Below are 19124 nucleotides of genomic sequence, written 5' to 3'. Positions count from 1 at the left end.
GGATCTAAACCTTGCTTGATCACTCACTCAAGAGCTAACCTTGCACTAACACTCACAAAACTTGTGCTAAGGACTAAGGATTTTATCTTTATGCTCTTGGATGGCTTGGAGATGTTCTTGGGTGTGTGTGGGATGTTCAACAACTCCAGCAAACTTCAAATGGCCGGGGTGAGGCGTATATATAGGCCACCAAGTCTTGTAGCCGTTGCTCCAACGGTCAGCAGAAAAACAGCATACCATCGGATGAACCGATGCCTCTGCCTGGGGTGGCGTCGGTTCATCCGGTCACTCTCAGACCCGAAGTAGCCGTTGTGCTTCTGACGCACTGTCTACGACACCACCGGTTTAACCGATGACTGTGTGTCGGTTAAACCGGTCACTCACAGCACTCAACTAGCCGTTGGCCTCTTTCTCTCCTGCTGACGTCATTACATCGGTGCTATGCTCCGATGCATCACCGGTTCAACCGGTGCTGAAGACTTGGCTCCTGCGCGCTTGACATCGTCTCTGGAACATAGTACATTGAATGCACCGATGCCTCTCATGACACTGTCGGTTCATCCGGTGCTTCACTTCTTTCTTCACTTGATCTCCAGAGGCGCACAGACTTGTGCCAATGCCAGGGCGTCGGATCTTCCGACAACCATCGGATGCACCGATGCTATGGGCATCAGTTCTTTTGGTGCTACTGATTTCAGTAGAACTCGTCCAATTCAGCATTTTTTTGAGTTCTTTCTTCGTGTTTTGCTTTGTATGGCCTTTTTACTTCATCCCTGGGATCTAGAAATGTTCACTGAACAAAACCATTAGTCCCATTGATTGCGTTGTCATACGATCACCAAAATCACTCGAAATGGCATAAATGGTGACATGTTCGTTACATTATGAAATAAAAATATCATCATTGCATAATATCCATTGCCTCAGGTTATAAAATAAAAATATCATCATTGCATGTTGCCCAATGCCTCAGGTATAAAAGGAATTAGAAGCTAGTACATGAAGTAGTTAATCATCACAGCAACTTGTCCAATGCCTCAGGTATAAAAGAAATTAGAAGCTAGTACATGAAGTAGTTAATCATCACAACTTGTCTAATGCCTCAAGTATAAAAGGAATTAGAAGGGGGTACATGAATTACTTAATCAACATAGCAACTTGTCCATGATTCAAACAACATAAAAGCAAACCACAAAGGGCATTGTTCAGAAAACAAATGGAAATAACCTAGTACAGGAATCTAGGTGCGTGAGTGACCCCTATTAGCCCACATGCTATTAGCCTATTCATCCCTCTTCTAGGCCCAAGCTGCATTGTCATCCATAGGAACACCATGCCCCTGATCATAAAGTCTGTTGGGCTCCCAAGTGGACTCAACAGGTATGACCTCATCTCCCCCAAAACCAAGTATCCAGTTGTGTATAATGCAGCATGCAAGCACCAATTTGACTTGTGTCTTGAATGGGTGAAAGGGTTTGTTGTCAATAATACGGAATCAATTTTTCAAAGCCCCAAATGCCCTCTCAACAGTTACACGCAAACTTGAATGCCTCAAATTAAATAACTCTCTTGCATTGGTTGGATAGTGTCGACCACCATACTCATTAACATGGTATCTAGTGCCCCTGTAAGGAGGAAGGAATCCAGGGCGACATGCATATCCAGCATCTACTAGATAGAATTTACCTAGAACAAGTATATATAAACATGCATTAGTCCTATTGTTATGCATATTCTGATTCAAGTAAGATAGCCAATTTAGTTATTTACCTTCTGCAACCCTTAACCCATCATCCCTCTCTAGTGCATCAGCAAGAATTGTGGCATCATGTGCAGATCCCTCCCAACCAGCCAACACATATGTGAATTTCAAATCAAAGTCAACTGCAGCTAGCACATTCTGTGTGGGGTAGTTCTTCCTACCCCTAAAGGTTGCTTGCATCTTGGCTGGCACTCTAGCATATACATGAGTTCCATCTATTGCCCCAACACAATCCTACATGGCACCCAATAATTCTTGTTACATGCTATGCACCAAATTATGCAAGATTTATTATTAATTCTACTAATTGTTCATTACCTTAAAATATGGATACCATCTGTGGCTGTTCCTGACCTTAAGTGGTGTCTCATTAGATGGAGGTTTAATCAGGTCATGCCTAAGTTCCCCAATAGCATAGAGCACCTCCTTAAAATATCTATGCACTGTCTCAACAGACCTCCTCCAATTTTGGTGTATCACTCTAAAACGTTGGTTGTGGCCGACAAGATGCAAAAACATTGCAACTTGCTCTTCTACACTGCTATGTATGCTGTCTCTAAGTAGATTTTCCCCCTAAGCAAATTGCAAAGCTGAAAGAAAGGAGCTCTCCTTATGCGAAGCATGTTTACACACTCTACATCATTGCAGTTATAGATTTTGTCCAGGTTATTTTGTCGTTCCTCATCCATAACACTCATTGGGGCATAAGTAATACTAGGTCGGGACAGTTGACCCATTCTAATCCTACTGATGAAAAACGCATACATAGCAGTGACTAGAGCAGCTGCATGAACAATAAGCATTTGTCTCTAGTCTTCTAGGCCATCTAAAAAATTAGAATAAGGAGCTTAAGTGTTTTCACAAAACATGAAGTCAAGTATGCTCATATTACAACACAGAGACAACATTGGCATGGACAAGTGTACTCAGATTTGCAAAGAATGGATCATTGGCATGGACAAGTTTGCTCAGAATAATAAAGATGCATCATTGGCATCGACAAGTTTGCTCATATTAACAAAACAAGCATCATTGGCATGGTCAAGTTTGCTCAGGTTAACACAATCTACATCATTGACGTGGACAACAATGCTCAGATTCACAACATAAAGCACCACTGACATGATCAAATGCTTAGATTCTTCCCACAAAAATTGCATCCATGGCACATCAAAGCACAAAATAAATTAGGAGGAGGGGTTTGTGCTTTCGTTACCACAACAGGAGTAGCAGCAAGCCAATCGGCGACCAGATCAGAGGGAAAGAGAAGAAGGACCAGCAGATCTGAAGTCCTACACAAAAAAGAAACTCGATTTCACCATGCAACATACCAAACTTTATTGGAACATAACCAAAATCGAAATAAATGCAAGAAAGATAGATCTTTACCTCTACACAAGCAAAGAACTTAGATCCAGTGAGAGGCTGCACATTTGAGATCACGATTTGGAGAATCTAGGGTTAGGAAAATCCAAGAAATCGGTACCAACCAGAAAAGAAAGGGGCTAGGGTTTCGAAATCACTTGCCTCGCAGCTCGGATTCCTCACTAATCTCACCTACAAATCGAAGCACAGAGAAGAGAGGAGGGATTAGATCTGCTTGTGCAAGAGTAAGAGGGGAGCGGGGACGAATCTCAGAGGGCGGGGGGAGACGACGAACCTGTTGGACGGCGGTGAGGACCAGAGGAGCGAGTGGGAGGTGGGAGGAGGAGCAGTGAAGATATATACGCGAAGAATGGCGCGAAATCGCGGCAGTAACCCTAGTCCTTCCCGCCTGCACGCGCGCGGCAATTTTCGTCGCCTGCGCGCTCGCCCGCGTGCTCGCCGCCGGGCCGTTTCCCGCGAGCCAGGCCAGGAGGCCCCTTTTGCATCTGCCCGGCCTGGCCCAATAGCTAATGCAGGTAACCAAACAACCCAATGTTGCACCCCGCGAGCGTGGATGAGGGGTCATGCGACCAACCAATCACGCCCTTATCTTTCCGGCTGCAACCAAGTTTTTTTTCGGGTACCCTTTTTTTTTCTGGAGCTCAGATCTTTGTAATAATAGAAATCTTCAGTTCTTGTTGTTTTTCCCGCATTTTTTTTCCTTTTGTTTCGACGCATGCATGTTTGAAATTTCGGCTCCCACTTTATTTACAAGCATCTAGCAGCGTAAGGCATGGTTGTTTAGTAGCGATAGGATTTATTTGGGGAAGTGAGGTAGGATGCGGCGTGAGGCCGCCGGCCGGCGAGCGGAGATAGGATCCAACAACACTTTCTCTTTGAAACTGGGACCATCTATTTATCTATCGAAAGATTGTCATCCCAAATTTTTTTCACTTTTCTAACCGTTGGATTTAAACCAAACAGCTCGCGCTCATCCATATTTGATTATTTTCGTGGCTGAAAAGGTGGGTCAAATTGTAAAATTTTGCGTGATTTTCTAGTTTCTACAACATTGATTTCTTACCTGTAACAAGTATTATCTCTGCAGGATTTATTTCTTGAATTGGAACATTCAAGTCTCTGACAGACCTTCTGTTGAAGAAAAATTGCATTTTTCACAAAATTTTTGTCAGAGTCAGTTTCTGAGATGGCATTGCTTGTGAGGCTGATGGCGAGGAGTTACCAACATTCTTTAGCAATGCTGCACACGGATGGATGATGCACTCTAGGGCTTCATACATAGCTTGCATCGATCAAGTGTTCACTTCTTACCAGGATTTATATCTGTGAATAGCCAGAATTTGCGAATAACACATTGAGTTCATCAGGCACACTATTTTCATTTTTCTTCGCACCGGATTTCACTGTGAAGGATCTTTGCTCTGCAGGTCTTCTCAAGACATGGGTAGCAGCTGTCGCAGGTGCAAATTGCGGGCTGAAAATGCCTACAAGAATCTAGACGATCATCAAAAGTACTTCTTGATGCCCATGAAGGCTGACTTTCAGCAAGCAATGGTAATTCTTACTTGTGCTTCCTTGTGTTTTATGACATGTTTGGCAGTAATGCTTCCTTGTATTATGGAATAATACTCCATTTCATACCGATGATTGAAACAAAAGTCAGCCAAGAAGAGGAACAGATAATAGCACATTCTTTGTTGAGTTGCACTAAATATCCAGCCATTTCAGAGTGGAGTAATTAAGTAAGCCCATTTCTTTTGGGTTGAAATGAATTCATCACTTTTTTTTTGATACTTAATGAATTCATCACTTGAACACTACTGATCATTACATACTGATATGGCAAGATGATTAAGCTAATGAACTCGGTACCAGGGAGATAGAACCAACTCGCCCTCCAAGGAGGCTCTGAGTTTAAAGTTAATCTCTGCTTATCTTTTTTGATGTCAAGTACATATATAGAAGACTCCCTAACAAACTTAAGGAAACATCTACTTGGAGTTCATAACAAACTCTATCAACTACAACAAACTTGGAATTAAATTTATAGCTACCCGTAGGCCCGCTGCATCTTCTTGCGGCGCGGGAATTGCTTTCCAAAGAAAGCGTCCACAACACATGCACTTCGTTCATATTAAGAGTTCCCTTGTATGTTTCATTGTTTACTGAATAACTATCCGCTTAATCATGTCTTTGTTTAATAACTGTTTTTGCAGACCATACCAGGTGAATTGGTGGAACGTTTCAGGTGTGAGATCCCGGCACAGATCGCACTTAGAACACGTAATGGTAACTGTTCAACTGTTGAAGTTGCCAAGTACCCAGATAAAATAGTCATTTCAGCAGGATGGGCAGCATTTTGCGATAACTATGACCTGCATATGCATGGGTCCGTGCTGTTCAGATATGGTGAAAACTCTCAGTTTTATGTCATAATCTTTGATCAATTTGGCTGTGAGGAAGTATTGTCTGTTCTTGAAGACTATGCTCATCTGCGTCCTCATGACCCAGAAAGGTGCATTGATTCTATTGAAGCAGTGAAATGTTGTGAAAGTTGCAAAAAATTGGACGAACATAAATACTATAATTTGGGTAACGAGGAAAAATATTTCTTGGTTTTTATGAAGGATGATTTTCAACATGAGATGGTAAGCCATGGTTCAAATCGATGCAAATTTTGTACCTTATAGATCTCCACTACCTCTGAAGCATTGAATGACTCAACTCTATGGTAATAGATTCCTTCAGTCACATTAAAAGCTGTGTTATAACCTCTGTGATACTTCTCTAACCTTCGGTGTTTATATGGCATCTCAATCATAGTAAACAGCACAATATGTTGGTTTTCTGAGTCTCTCACTAGGCTCTTAGTTAAAAATGGAGAAATAATCTGTCATTTTCATCGGTTTGTTCTACAGTGGAAGATTAAATGCACATTGTATCTTATCCTTCATATTTTATTTTTCTGGCCTAAAAATGATTTTTGCTTACAAAAATAGTTTCAAAGGAAAAGAACTGTGTTTCTAAACCATGACTTTGTCTAATTATTGCTTCTGCAGACTGTTCCAGTAGGATTTGTTAAACGCTTCAAGGGGGAGTTTCCAGGGGAGATCAAATTAGAAACACGCAATGGAGAAAGTTATTGCGTTGGAGTTGTCAAGCAACCAGATAAAGTATCCTTCTCATCAGGATGGGGAGTATTCGTTAAAACCTATGATCTACACACGGATGACTCCCTGGTATTCAAGTACAATGGAAATTCTTGGTTTAATGTCGTAATATTATCTCGATTTGGATATGAGAAAGCAACATCAGTTGTTGTGAATGATGAATCTGTGCCTCTTCATGTACAAAGAAGTAGCAGAGATGTTATGGAATCTGTGAATCCTGAAACTGAAACCATGCAAATGAGATCACCACCAAGGGAAGTACATACATCAATTCAAAAGGATAGCTCAACTGATCTTGATGTCCAAAGAACCTGCAGAGATTATTTTGAATCTATGAATCTTACTCATGAGCATGAAGTAGCTGAAACCATGCAAATGCGATCTCTGCCATGGGAAAGACAGACATCGCTTCAAACAGATAACATAACTCTGGGAAACAAGACCATGAAACATCTTGATGTCCATAGAACTCGAAGAGATGATATTGATTCTATGAATCCTGCCAATGACCATCCAGAAACCCTGTCAGTGCAATCAACGCCAAGGGAAAGACGGGCATTTCTGCAAGTGGATAGCACAATTCAGGGAAACAAGACCAATCCGATTTTTCCAGCTACTTGTCTTAACTCATCAGGTTGTAAATCTTTATTCAAGATAGATAATTTATCATAAATCACAACTGATACTGTTTTCTTTCTTTGGACAGGAAATTATTTGTTAGCAGATAATAATGGTCTTCAGTTACGTGATCAGCATCCTTATGTCATTTCACAGAAGTCTCGTCTAAATAAAAATCAGAATAAGAAAATTTCAGAGAGGCTCCGATGCATGAATTCTGGTGCACCCATCTTTGTTGCTGTGATATGCAAGACCAACATTCATGGAAGATTTGATCCAGTGAGAATTCTTTCAGTGTGATATTTTGCTGAATGTGTGTTTTTTTAATTGCTTTTCTTCAACAAAATCACAATTTGGAGAATTTCTCGCAATATTTTTTTCTCTTTTTGGAATGGATTCCGGTAAAATACCAGTACTCTTATAATTCAGTGGCGTAGAATATTTCACTTATAGCTTCGTATATTTATTTGGCCATTGTCTGACATTTCCATTTCCATTCTGTGTCTAGATTTTTTCCTAAGCGATATATTGTGAGACATCGGGTAAATTAAAGAGTGCTGCCTCCTCCTGGCACCACCGCATTTCACGCACCTGCGATGCTTCGCTGAACGCCACGTCCCACAGAATGATTCTCCAATTTGCTTGCAGTGCTTCGAGTGAAGGTGGGACGCCTCCTCCCCCGCTTGCAGTATGGGTTCGGTGGAGTACTGCCTAACAGGCTAACATGTGAACCACTGTAAGGCCTTGCCTGGCCGCATTTCACAGCCTGCCCGAGACCTCCCGCGGGGACGCGTGGCATGATGGGACTGGGAGAGTTGCTCCTTGTGCTGCGTGGATTCTACCTATTTTATTTTTGTTCTTCCTCTCTTCAGTTCCCTCAGGCCTTGTTTGTTTTTCCATATTTTTGTAATCCTTATCACATCAACAGAAATTTACTATTTTAGAGTATCAAATAAAATCTATTTATAAATGTTTTTTGACAGCTGAGTGCTAATTCGCGAGACAAATCTAATGAGTCTAATTAATCTATAATTTGCTACAGTGATGCTACATTAACCATCCGCTAATTATAAATTAATATACCTTATTAGATTCGTCTCGTAGTTTAGCCCCAAGGTTCTGCAGTTAGTTTTATAATTAACCTTTATTTAATACTTTTAAATATTAAGATTCTCTTTGATGTGACATGAACTAAAATTTAGTCCCTCAAACCAAACAACCCCTCATTCACTCACATGTCTCTCTCTTGCTCGTATACTGCTAACTCTACAATTAAGAAGACAAAAGATCGTAAAAAAATCCATAACGCGAATACAAAAGTAGTTTTTCATAACATGTCAAATGATAATCTTATATAAAACATTCATTTTTTAGTGTTGCGTCTCAAACAAGAAAATCACTAGGAAGCTGCTGCCCACAAAGACACCGGAAACGAAGACAATAGCTGTGTACATGACAGTCCCAAGCCTATCTAAACATCTTGCTCTACTTAGGCTAATTGTACTAGGTAGTTTCATTTTGTTGTCTCCAAAAGTGTCACATCATCAAAACACAAATGAAGCCATAGATAAAAATCACTTCAGAATGCATTGTTTCATGTTTGCTATTTCATAGACTCTCATTCCATTTAATTTTAAGACTCATCAAGAGTTGGTAACTGTGCATACATAGTTTCGTCTTTCATCTCTCTCCTCAATTATCCAGTGCCACGTCATCTAAAATACTGATATGGTATCATATTTAATGTGTATAAAACTCTCATAAAACCTCCACTAGAAATGTCCTTAGAAAATTAATGGCCGATTAAAATATGGTTGCCTCCGGACAAAATATTAGCTTTATTGTATACTCCAACAATAGCCTCTACAAGATCCTTACTTTTAAAGTAGGGGTTGTCCCTACTTTCTCGACTTTATATTTAACCTACAACTCCAACAAACCCCTACTTGGTGGATCCCTTTGAGTGAACCTTATTTTTCTCTTTTTTTTCTTCCTTCTTTCCCTCTCCTGTGCGCCATCTCTCATTGGTGAAATGGGTCCCATCTGTAAGTGAGTGAGTATTTGGTAGCTGCTAATGTTGATAGGAAAATGTAATATTGAGCTACCTATTATATTATTAAAGTATTTGCTAGCTACTAATATTAATAGTTAAATGCAATATATGATTTGATAGAGTCCACAGACTACGGATGCCATTCAATTAGCAATATTATTGTTATTAAGATATTTATATGAGATATCATTATAATTTATCATTTAAAGTATTTATTTTAGTATTTCTTGTATTGTACTATTTTTATATTGATGTAAACTCATATGATGGGGCGCGCAAAGCGCGCGTTAAGTTCTAGTCTTGGTTGGAAGGAGCGTACAATCTTCCTTCAGCGAGATAGCCAAAGGTATGAAGCAAAGTTAAGCATTGGTGCTGTGGCGAGGCTCACACAAGGTGGCTGGAGACGCTTTGCGAAGGCCAATGACGTTGATGTAGGTGATATCTGCGTGTTTGAAATGTTGAAGGGCGGGGAGACATGCACGATGAACGTCCATATCATACGGTCGTTTGAGGTTGCTGACTGATGTGTTTCTGTTTGTTAGAGTATATGTACGACCACGGATCAAGTTAAGTACTTAACTGATTTCCTCGCAAAAAAAAGTACTTAACTGATGAGTAGGTTGCCATGGCTGTTGGATGGTCCTTTTGTTGGCTGATGTCATAGTTGACGCCACAACTTAATTTCGTCTAATGGTGCTGTACCTGCTGTTGTTCTGAACCCATTCTTGCAGTTGGCTACAAACTTGCGGTGTTGCTATGAGACGATATGTTGAATACTCTGTTCGCTTGATATGTTGAATACTCTGTTTGTTTGGTTGTAGCTAATAGCTGGTGCTGATTTGTTATTAAAGAAAAATACTGGTGACTGGTGTTGATTTAGTATAAGAGAAAAATACTGCTGGCTGATTGGCTGACAAGCCAAACGAACAGAGTGAATATTTTCAACAAAGAAGGGGTGCTTTTGGCATTTCCATTGATGTCGACAATATATCGATGCAATGCATGAACTTGGTCACGCTTAATTCCAAAAAATTTTGTCCATTTTTACAAAGTCTATGTTTCGAGTACTTTGGATTGGAGGGAATGACAACCTTCGGTCCTAGAAAAGTTGTCATCTTTCTACTACCGCAGTAAATGACTCATTTGTCCCGAGAACCACTCATGCAGTCATGGTAAACCAATCAACAAAGAATATTTCTTTAAAATTTTATTTAAAAAAACTTGGATGGCCATGTCGAGCTATGTTTGTCCATAATCCTATCGCATAAAAAGGACACTTTTTTTAATGGTAAAAAAGGACACTTTTCATAAGCTAACAGCCTAACACGGCACGAAAAAGAAACAAAGAAAGCCGTTTCGCTGTTCGGCCGCCGTGGCTTCACGGCTTCACCCTTCAGCATTCTGCGGGCTGCCGCCACAGTCGACTGCAGACACCGACATGTGGGCCCGACGGGCGTCAGGACCCGCATGCAGTGACTCTATCACTCTGCAGATCAGTGGACTGCAGAGGAGCTGAGGGAGGTGCGCCTGCCGCGGGTGCCGGCCCTCGGGTTCCCAAGGGGTGGACGGCCACGTGCGCGTCGCCTTCCCCCGCCATGGCGCCATCTGCATCTTCCTTCCTCGACAAGGTCGCTGCGTCCTCCCAGCAGAGGGGACCGAGCCCGAGTGGTCGCTTCCACCTTCCGCCGCCTCCAGTCTTTGCTGTCGGAGCGCTCGCAGGTGATGCATTCTTCGCGGCTTTTGCTGTTCTAAATTGACCATCCTGCTTCACGCATAATTTAGAGCAACGGAAAAGCTGAGGAATTCAAAGGGTTTGTTTCTGTAGGAGGAGAATATTCTATGAAATCCTCTCTGAACAAAGGATTGAACCTCCAGAATTGCTCAGAAAATTCCTATGAAAGAGCGTTTGTTTCGCATGAATTTCGGAGGGTCAAGGGTTTGTAACATGAGATCCATTCTCTTGGGAAAGTTCCTCGGTGCTTTTCATTATCCTTAATCCTGTGCATTCTCTCTGTGCCCAACCAAACTGTCATTCGTGCAGATTTTTTATGTACCTTTTCCATATCCGTAGGAAATAGGATTCTAGGTGTCAGGACTTTCTAATCCTGTGTTTTCCCAATTTCTGTATTTTGAGAATCCTATGTACAAATAGGCCATTACACTACCTAAAAATGTACCACAATGTCCTGGAAAAAGAATGTAGCCTTGCACAAAATATTTTCCTAATTATTCATTTTGTAATCACAATATTTCCTACACTAGGTGTAGGTGAGTCTCGACCCCATGAACAATTCTTGTGAAAGGCGCGGAGAGTGGGACTTTTGGGATATGGACGATCGACACAAGTATTTCTTCAAGGTTATGATGGGTGATTTTCGAAGTCGAATGGTAAGTCATTCTCATGGACTTCTCTGTGCTCCTCAGTTGCTCTCGGTGTGCGAGAGGCTGAGTTTCCTACCTTTTATTGTGGCTCATTCGTTTCTTCTCGGCATAATCAACTTCAACTCCGACTAAATTTTTCGAAGGCCCAAAATCATTTTAACCCTTGTTACAATACCTTGGCCATGCAAATTCTTTCCTTTTTATTTCTTTGCATTGTAGTTGTACTTAACGTTTCCTGACATCATAATAGTTTTTGGCTTTAAAATCAATGATTTCCCCTTTTATGAATGCAGACCATACACTACTGGAATAGGGCCCTGCAATAACGGGCAAAAAAGCACTGCAATAACGGGCACAGGAGCCGCTATTACGTTCCCGTCATTGCAGGCGACTCTCTGTAATATCGGGCCTAACTGCCCGTTATTGCAGTGCCTATTTTCAGTAACGGTCCATGACGCCATTGTGACCGTTATTGAAAATCGATTTTCAAAAACGGCAGCGACGTCATGATGCCCGTTATTAAAAATGGCCACGGCAGTAACACACGTTGATGTCATGTTGCCCGGATTAAAAATTAAATGACCACTGCAGTAACACCGAATGACGTCACGTGGCCGTTATTGAAGACCCGAACTGCAATAACTGCCACGATGACGTCATCTTGGCCGTTACTGTAGTAAATTACAGGCTGAAACCAATTTTTGCATTTTATTCAGTTCCCCGGTCACAAATTCAAATATAATTCAACAGCAGAATACAATATTTATCAGAGACAATATATTTCATATAGCAACCATGACAACATAATTCATACAAAGTCATAGCTCATGCATTCGTACTAGTGCAGACAATGACAACATAATTCATACACACATTGCTTAGGCGTTGTAAGCTAGAATTTTATATCCTAGTGCAGCACATGCATAGCTCGTTTGATGCCAATTCTTGAGCCTAGGATCTTCCATTCCTTTCCAAACACTACTCCAGCGCCCCTCATCACCGCCGGTTCAAAATAGCTATCACCGCCGATTTTGGGGGGCGTTGGATTTAACTCGTTGGTGATGGACGGGGCCATCACCAACGGTTTCAAACCCGACGGTGATAGTCCGAACCATCACCACCGGTTTGAGACCCGGCGGTGTTGCCCCGTTTGGAAACAAAAAAAAATAGGCTGCGCTGTTGCTGCTACTGCTGCCGCTCGCCCCGCCGCGTCGCTGCCGCTCGCCGCTCGCCATGCTGCTGCAGCCGCCGTCGCAGCACCGCGCATGCCGCTGCGCGTTCGCCACTTCCTGCGCTGCTGCAGCTGGCCCCAGCAGAGAAGGGCAAGGCCAGGGCGGCCGCGGCTAGTCCCTATCTGCAGGGGAAGAGAGGGGAGGCGAGGTTAGGGGCAGTCGTGAGGAGGGGAGGGGAGGGGCACCGCACCTCACAGAGGTCGATTCGCACGGCACCGCGCCGGATCTTGCCGCTCCCGACGCCGCCACGCTAGCCGCAAGCTTGCCGTTCCCGCCGCCGCTGCGGATCTGTAGGGTAAGAGAGCTAGGCGAAGCAGCGGGAAGGGACGAAGGGGAGCCAGTGTTCGAGCTAGCAAGGGAAAGGAGCAGAAAGGGAAGGGGAAGGGTCGGCGGGGAACGGCCCGTGCGCCGGCCGCCGCGGTCGCTGCCGCGCCGAGCTCCTGCGCCGGCCGCAGTCGAGCTCCCGCGATGGCCGTGGTCGAGCTCCCGCGCGTGGATGTCCCGCATCGAGCTCCCACGCCGGCTCGCGGTCGAGCTCCCGCAGCGGCCGGCTGGCCGCGCGTGGATCTCCCCGCCACTGGGGAGAGAAGGGAGAGGAGGGGAGAGGGGAGGAGATGGGGAATGAGAGGGAGGAGAAGGAATGAAGGGAGAGGGGCGGCGTGCGCTGTGGGAGAGGGGATGAGAAGGGAGATGAGTGAAAGAGAGGAAGAGAAAAATTAAAATAGGTGGAGAACACATCATCGCCGGGTCATCTTACAACCCGGCGGTGATGCTAACATATCACCGCCGGTTCGTAATACGACCCGGCGGTGATGCTCTGATATGTTAGCATCACCGCCACCGCCGGTTCGAAACAAACCGGCGGCGATGGGGCGTTTGCGATGATGTATTCTGTAGTAGTGAAAAGCTCTTCTCCCATGTAGCATCCTTCCTTCTTGAAGGAAACTGCATGTACAGAATTCAGCAATCAAACAGGTTATTAGTTGTTGAGAATTAAATAGGAAACAATACACAAGAGGTAAGATAACAATCAAAGAGATTAACTGAACCGTAACTTTTCTGCACCTAGATAACATTGGCATGATCAGTATTATAGAGAAGGTACCTCTTATGTTCAGCTACCATAATTTCTATTTCTGCAAGCTGCATAGCATATATGTTCTAACCTGATTAGAACAGGAATCCAAACTTCCTAGATGGGCTAGTAGATCAGCAGGTGCTTCTTTGTGAAAACCCTCATAAAGCCTCTGCAATTTAAGAGTAGTTAGATGACGATACATGAACAAAACAAAAATGCAGCTAAGGAAATACCATTAAATCTAGCTACTATACTTATCTGAATGGTCTCCCAAGTGAAATTAATCTATTAGATTAAATAAAAAGAAATTAGTGCGTGGACCTAATGCTGGAATTACAATGACCAACAAGAATTATAGCAGATAGCTGAATATCTAAGACACAACTTCATAGTCCAAGCCCAACAAGCTGGCAGAATATCATATTGTACATTGTATATCCAGGATCAGGGAACAACATCTAATATTAGCTGTGCGGTTACACAGGAATGCCAACCCAAAAGTACAACTTGAAAGAAGTTGTTTTCATTCGTGTTCTGAACAATGTACACACCTACATTTAAAGAATTATGGATTAAAATTGAAATAGAGATCAATTGGGGGTTGGGAATACCTGCTGCAGTGCTGCTGTTGCTGGTGGAAGAGATATGGAGGTGGTCTTTGCTGCCCAAGGGAGGACATCCACTTCTGCTTGAGGAAGGTCAATCTTTTTAAAGAGTGCATCATACTACATAATTAGTCAAGTAAATGATGATGAGAAATATCTTGTGCTACCACAATGCAGCAGTGCTACAACAACACAATAGCTACCAAACAGTGCTGATTACACTACCATAACTGCATTGAATTATTAATCCCTAGGTATCGCAAAGAAAGCTATAAGCATATCAAATGCACAATATCTAGTCATTGGAGCTCTCTTAGTGACAGCTTACCATTTTGGTGCCTTGAAGGTTACAGAATAATATCACCTTGCCCGCCTTAATTCTTTTTCCTTCGCAAGGTAAAACAATGCTTGTCAATGCAAAGCATACAAGTTCTGGGTAACAGAAGACAAGAATTGTTCATTTATACTTCATAAAAGCATATCACATAATCATAATAGAACTAAATTATTATCAGATAATATAAAATTATTTAATAAAGTCAAAGAAAAATAGAAAATGAGGTTGCAGGAGCATTGGTTCAAGTAACCAATTGGTTCAGAAGTCTGAATAAAAACAATGTGTTATGTTGGCTAAGCAAAATCTATGAGACGTGCCGAATTCCAAATCCCAGGTATGACAGAGAGGAAAGGGAAAGAAGGAGAAGCTCACCGTGAGGAGCTGCAACAGATCCACGACGAGGAGGATGTCAACCACGGCTGGGAGGGGCAGGATCTGGCTTCCTGACCGCCCTCGCAAGCCTCCGCTGTGAGCCGGGCTTGCCCTCGCGCCAGCACCCTCGCCGCGGTCCGCCCTCAGCCACCACCACGGGGCCGCGCCGCGCGCAGGCCGCCTCGTCGCGGCCACTCCGGTCCGTCACGGCGCGCGCCGGCCGCCCCGGTCCGCCACGCCGCGCGCAGGCCGTCCCGGTGGAAGCGAGCCGGGGATGAGATGGTCCGCCGCCGCCGCCAGGAGAGAGGAGGAGATGGGCCGCCGTGCCACTCCGTCCACCACGCCGTCGTGCCGCCTCCGCCCTGCCGAGCTTGAGGCGCGCCGAGCTCGGAGGATGGGGGAGGAGGAGGGAGGAGCCGCGCCGCCGTCCGGCCCCGATCCGGCAATAGGGAGCAGGGGAGAGGGCGGCGCGGTGTGGAGCAAGGGAGGGAGGAGCTGTGGGACGGCGGAGGAGCAAGGGGAGGGAGGTGGCGTGGAGGAAGAAGACGTGATCTTTTATAGGGGGCACTGCAGTAACGGGCACCATGGTGTCATCGTCTGCCTGTTACTGAAAACTGTTTTCAATAACATTCGCATGACGTCATCTGCTGGCTGTGGTTGTAGACACGATTTGTAAAAACGGGTGGGAATGACGTCACCCCTGCCCGTTATTAGAAATCCTTTTTCTAATAACATGTGTCAGTGACGTAAGCCGTGCCCGTTATTGAAAATAGTTTTTTTAAAAACGAGTGATCATGACATCAGCTTTGTCCGTTACTACTGTGTCGCCTCCATTTTTAATAACAGTCGGTGCGCTGACATCATGGTTGCCCGTTACTGCAGTGTTCACATTAATAACGGGCGCTCTTGATGACATCAGCATCCACCCACTGCAATAACGCTTGCTATAGTGCCCGTTGTTACTGGAAAAGGGGCTGTGTTATTGCAGGAGACATGTGTAGTAGTGATACCAGAAAAATTTGCACAGCGTTTTAGGGATAAGATCCGAGGAAAGATAACATTGAAGGTCTATAATGGAAGCACTTGCACTGTTGTAGTTGCCAGATATCGGAATAAGTTAGTTCTCGAAGCAGGATGGGAGGCATTTATCAGCACTCATGACATAAGGCTGACTGACTTGCTTGTATTCAGATACAATGGAAAATTTCAGTTTGAGGTTTTAGTCTTTGATCCAAGCTGTTGTGTGAAAGAGTCCTCAAATGTTGCTCAGAACTGTTGGGATCATGTCCAAGTCCAACAAAGGCACAGAAATCTACTTGACATTTCAAGCGACTCTCATGATGACCAGGAGCCCATGCAATCATCAGGAAGTAAATATCCAACTCCAGCTGAAAAGAAAGGCCCGAACCAGGGCACCAAGAAGACCAATACAAGTTCATCAACCTGCCACCTAAATGCACCTGGTAATAACAGAACTTACACTGTCATGTGCAACTGTGCGTAACTCATTTGCAGATAAGGTTCAATTCCTCTATCACACTTCTCCTCTTGTTTTGGGCACTGAAGAGTTTGCGGATGTTTATTCCTCAGAGAGTGATCAAGAAATATATTCTACGGCTAGTTACATCTTCCCACCTTCTACACATCTCACTCAAATGCAAAGGATGAAAGTGGAAAGGAGAGTCCAGGATATATGTTCTAGCACCCCATATTTGGGTCTGTCATGACAAAATGCAACATTACTCGAAACCCTTGCTATCTGGTGAGTTTGATTTTCGCATGCTTGAATTTGTTGGAATTAATAGGATAAGGTATTTAAATCCATGACCATGTAATATATGAGCCTTGCTATTCTGAGATGGAAGCAGAGGCCATCGTAATTTTCTGCCATACTTCTTACAGGAAAATTTTTATATCCAGAACATTATTTGAATGTGGCTATTCCTATGGGACATCCTTATGTTTAATTATTGGTCCAAAAATACTGTATTGCAATCATGGTTTTATCTGTAGGATACTGTAGGGGAAAGACCATTATGGTCCCAGCTTAATTCTACAAATTTTGCATAGAAAATCAGGAAAAATTGCACTGTTAGCATTGCATTCATTTTTCGAAAAAATAGGATGAATTATATACAATCTATGCATGGAGAAAAAATTCAACAGAAGTGAAGAAGATGAGAGAAGAATGGTCTTTTCCCCCTTTCCTTTTTCATATCAACAAAACCATGATTTTGCAATGCCCGAAGACCATTATCGAATGTAACTACAGTCTACATAAGGGTGTCGCATGGGAAAAACCATGTTTTTTTTTTGTCTCGAAGACAAATTTGCCTCTCACTTTTTGAATTATTTGTTTTAAACATTTCTCAAACTCTGTTACCAGGGCTTATGTAGAAAATACGCTCATCAGTATCTTCCACGTGAGGGCCAAATTCTAAGGCTTCAGCAACATGGAAAGGTGTGGCAAGTGCTCCTTTGTACTAACAAGAGAAATTCGATACGGTTTTCTCGTGGATGGAAAAAATTTGTAAGTGAAAACAAGCTGCAGATAGGTGATATATGCCTCTTTGAACTACTGAGGAACGAAAAAGTGCTCACAATGAACATCCATATTATTCGGAAATAGAAATTGTTCATAGAGGTGTATGTCCTGCTGCTGGGAGTGTGTTTCCCCTTTTAGCAGCACGAGTGCGTTGGTGCCCAGCTGTTGGCAGTCCTTTTTTTTACTTAGTTGTACAGTAATATGTAGGCTACAGCCAAATTTGGTTCTGGAATGGTGAATTTTATTTCAGCACAGCGTACCTTCGGTGTGTTTCTATGTCAATGAGAGTTCGCCCCAATATTTTGGGATTTTAAAGAGCCGCTCTAAGGCTTAAGCTGGTTGGTTTTAGGCCGCAATATTGTTTTCTCTTCAGGCATTGTGAATTTGGCTATTCCAGGAATGTTTGTGGCACTTGCATATTGTAGCAGCACCGTCCAAATTAAACCGGCTTAAATGCACTAACCATCATCTTAATACTTAATCAAGTTACTGTGCACTTAAAACGGTGTAACCTGACAGGCTGTCGGGTAAAATCCCGATTAAACTACTGTACTCCAGGATCACAATTGCACTTAGACCCGTACGAAGACGAGCACAGGTGTTACCAGCATACAAAAATCTTCAAATTAATTTACAACACAGGTTTTACATAAAAGGTTTAAATACAAACAACAGAGTTCAAACGCACAGCGGAAGTTTAAAACTGAGTTCGAAATACAATACGATAACTACGACGACGATAAAAGGTGAGCTCCACATCCTGCCCACCGATGTGACGCCAACCTGCCCAAACTTCACGGGGAAGACGGGGCCCACTCGACGGTCCAACCCGGAGGAAGCGGCTGTCCAATCCAGGACGCACAGACCTCCTCGAAGTCAGCGGGGACGCAACCTGCTAAAAAAAGTACAACAACAACCCTGAGTATACTAATACTCACCAAGGCTTACCCGACTTTGGGTATACTTAGCCCATTACCTAGACATGCAAAGCTTTTTGGCTCTGGAGTTCTTTTGCTGAAAGGCTGCTAGAAGTGAATCCTTACTTTCAATATTTTAGCTCCATTTAGTATATCAAGTATTAACTAAGTTCGCCTAATCATCTAGAGCACACATGGTAGATTAGATTAATCTTCAGAACAACAGGTAAAGCATTCCATCGCTACCTTTCAATACTTATTCCACTTCTTACTACGATGTGACGCAGTGACCAAGGTTCTCTTAACCGAGAGAGACGGCGAATCGATTCGATTTAACCTTGCAAGGTGGACCTAACTCACACGACACATGTAAGCCCCGTCGGGCCATACGCGTCAACTGTTTCCACATTACCACGGCATCTGAACTACGCCTGCTAAAACCCAGGTGATGGGCCCCTCGCAGTGAACTCCCGGAGAACCCGGAGGCGGCATCCTATCCAACACCGGCCAACTCCCACGCCCAGCGTAGCATGACGGAATTCAAACCACCGCTGTAAAGTGGTACACAGCTCACCGGTTTCGACTACCTCCTACTTCTGGTATGTGGTTAGTACTATTCAAACTCGGTCATCAGGGCCAACAACGGTACGGTCCTCAATCGACACAG

General features: G+C 43.4%; 1 protein-coding gene, 1 long non-coding RNA gene and 1 pseudogene across 4 annotated transcripts; 1 reads left to right on the top strand and 2 right to left on the bottom strand.

Moving 5' to 3' along the window:
• Positions 1–1297: 1297 nt before the first annotated feature.
• Positions 1298–2460, bottom strand: LOC120688772 (annotated as a pseudogene).
• A 2128-nt stretch (positions 2461–4588) lies between these two features.
• LOC120688771 (B3 domain-containing protein Os08g0324300-like) lies at positions 4589–9513 on the top strand. The gene is made up of 3 exons (XM_039971149.1): positions 4589–4702; positions 6208–6576; positions 9322–9513. The coding sequence occupies exons 1-3, from the start codon at positions 4589–4591 to the stop codon at positions 9511–9513; spliced, it is 675 nt and encodes a 224-aa protein (XP_039827083.1).
• Positions 9514–13562: 4049 nt separating this feature from the next.
• Positions 13563–15503, bottom strand: LOC120691889. Of its 3 annotated transcripts, none has more exons than XR_005682400.1 (4): positions 14996–15503; positions 14615–14718; positions 14293–14406; positions 13563–13850 (listed from the first exon to the last, which is right to left on the bottom strand). It is a non-coding gene; the product is annotated as an uncharacterized LOC120691889 (long non-coding RNA). The 3 variants fall into 3 exon arrangements; XR_005682398.1 differs by having other exon boundaries at positions 14615–14673; XR_005682399.1 differs by having other exon boundaries at positions 14293–14366; positions 14615–14673.
• Between the last annotated feature and the right edge of the window lie 3621 nt (positions 15504–19124).

Source organism: Panicum virgatum, chromosome 9N (assembly GCF_016808335.1).
Source record: "Panicum virgatum strain AP13 chromosome 9N, P.virgatum_v5, whole genome shotgun sequence".
NCBI classification, from domain to species: domain Eukaryota; kingdom Viridiplantae; phylum Streptophyta; class Magnoliopsida; order Poales; family Poaceae; genus Panicum; species Panicum virgatum.
The sequence above is the reverse complement of the archived record's forward strand: the minus strand, read 5'-3'. Positions and strand labels throughout refer to the sequence as shown.

Bases quoted from the DNA above. Each gene is read 5' to 3' on its own strand.
- LOC120688771 (XM_039971149.1), top strand. From the start codon at position 4,589: ATGGGTAGCAGCTGTCGCAGGTGCAAATTGCGGGCTGAAAATGCCTAC. The intron at 4,703-6,207 runs GTAATTCTTACT...TTGCTTCTGCAG, and splicing joins CTGACTTTCAGCAAGCAATG to ACTGTTCCAGTAGGATTTGT. The intron at 6,577-9,321 runs GTACATACATCA...ATCTTCCTTCAG, and splicing joins TGAGATCACCACCAAGGGAA to CGAGATAGCCAAAGGTATGA.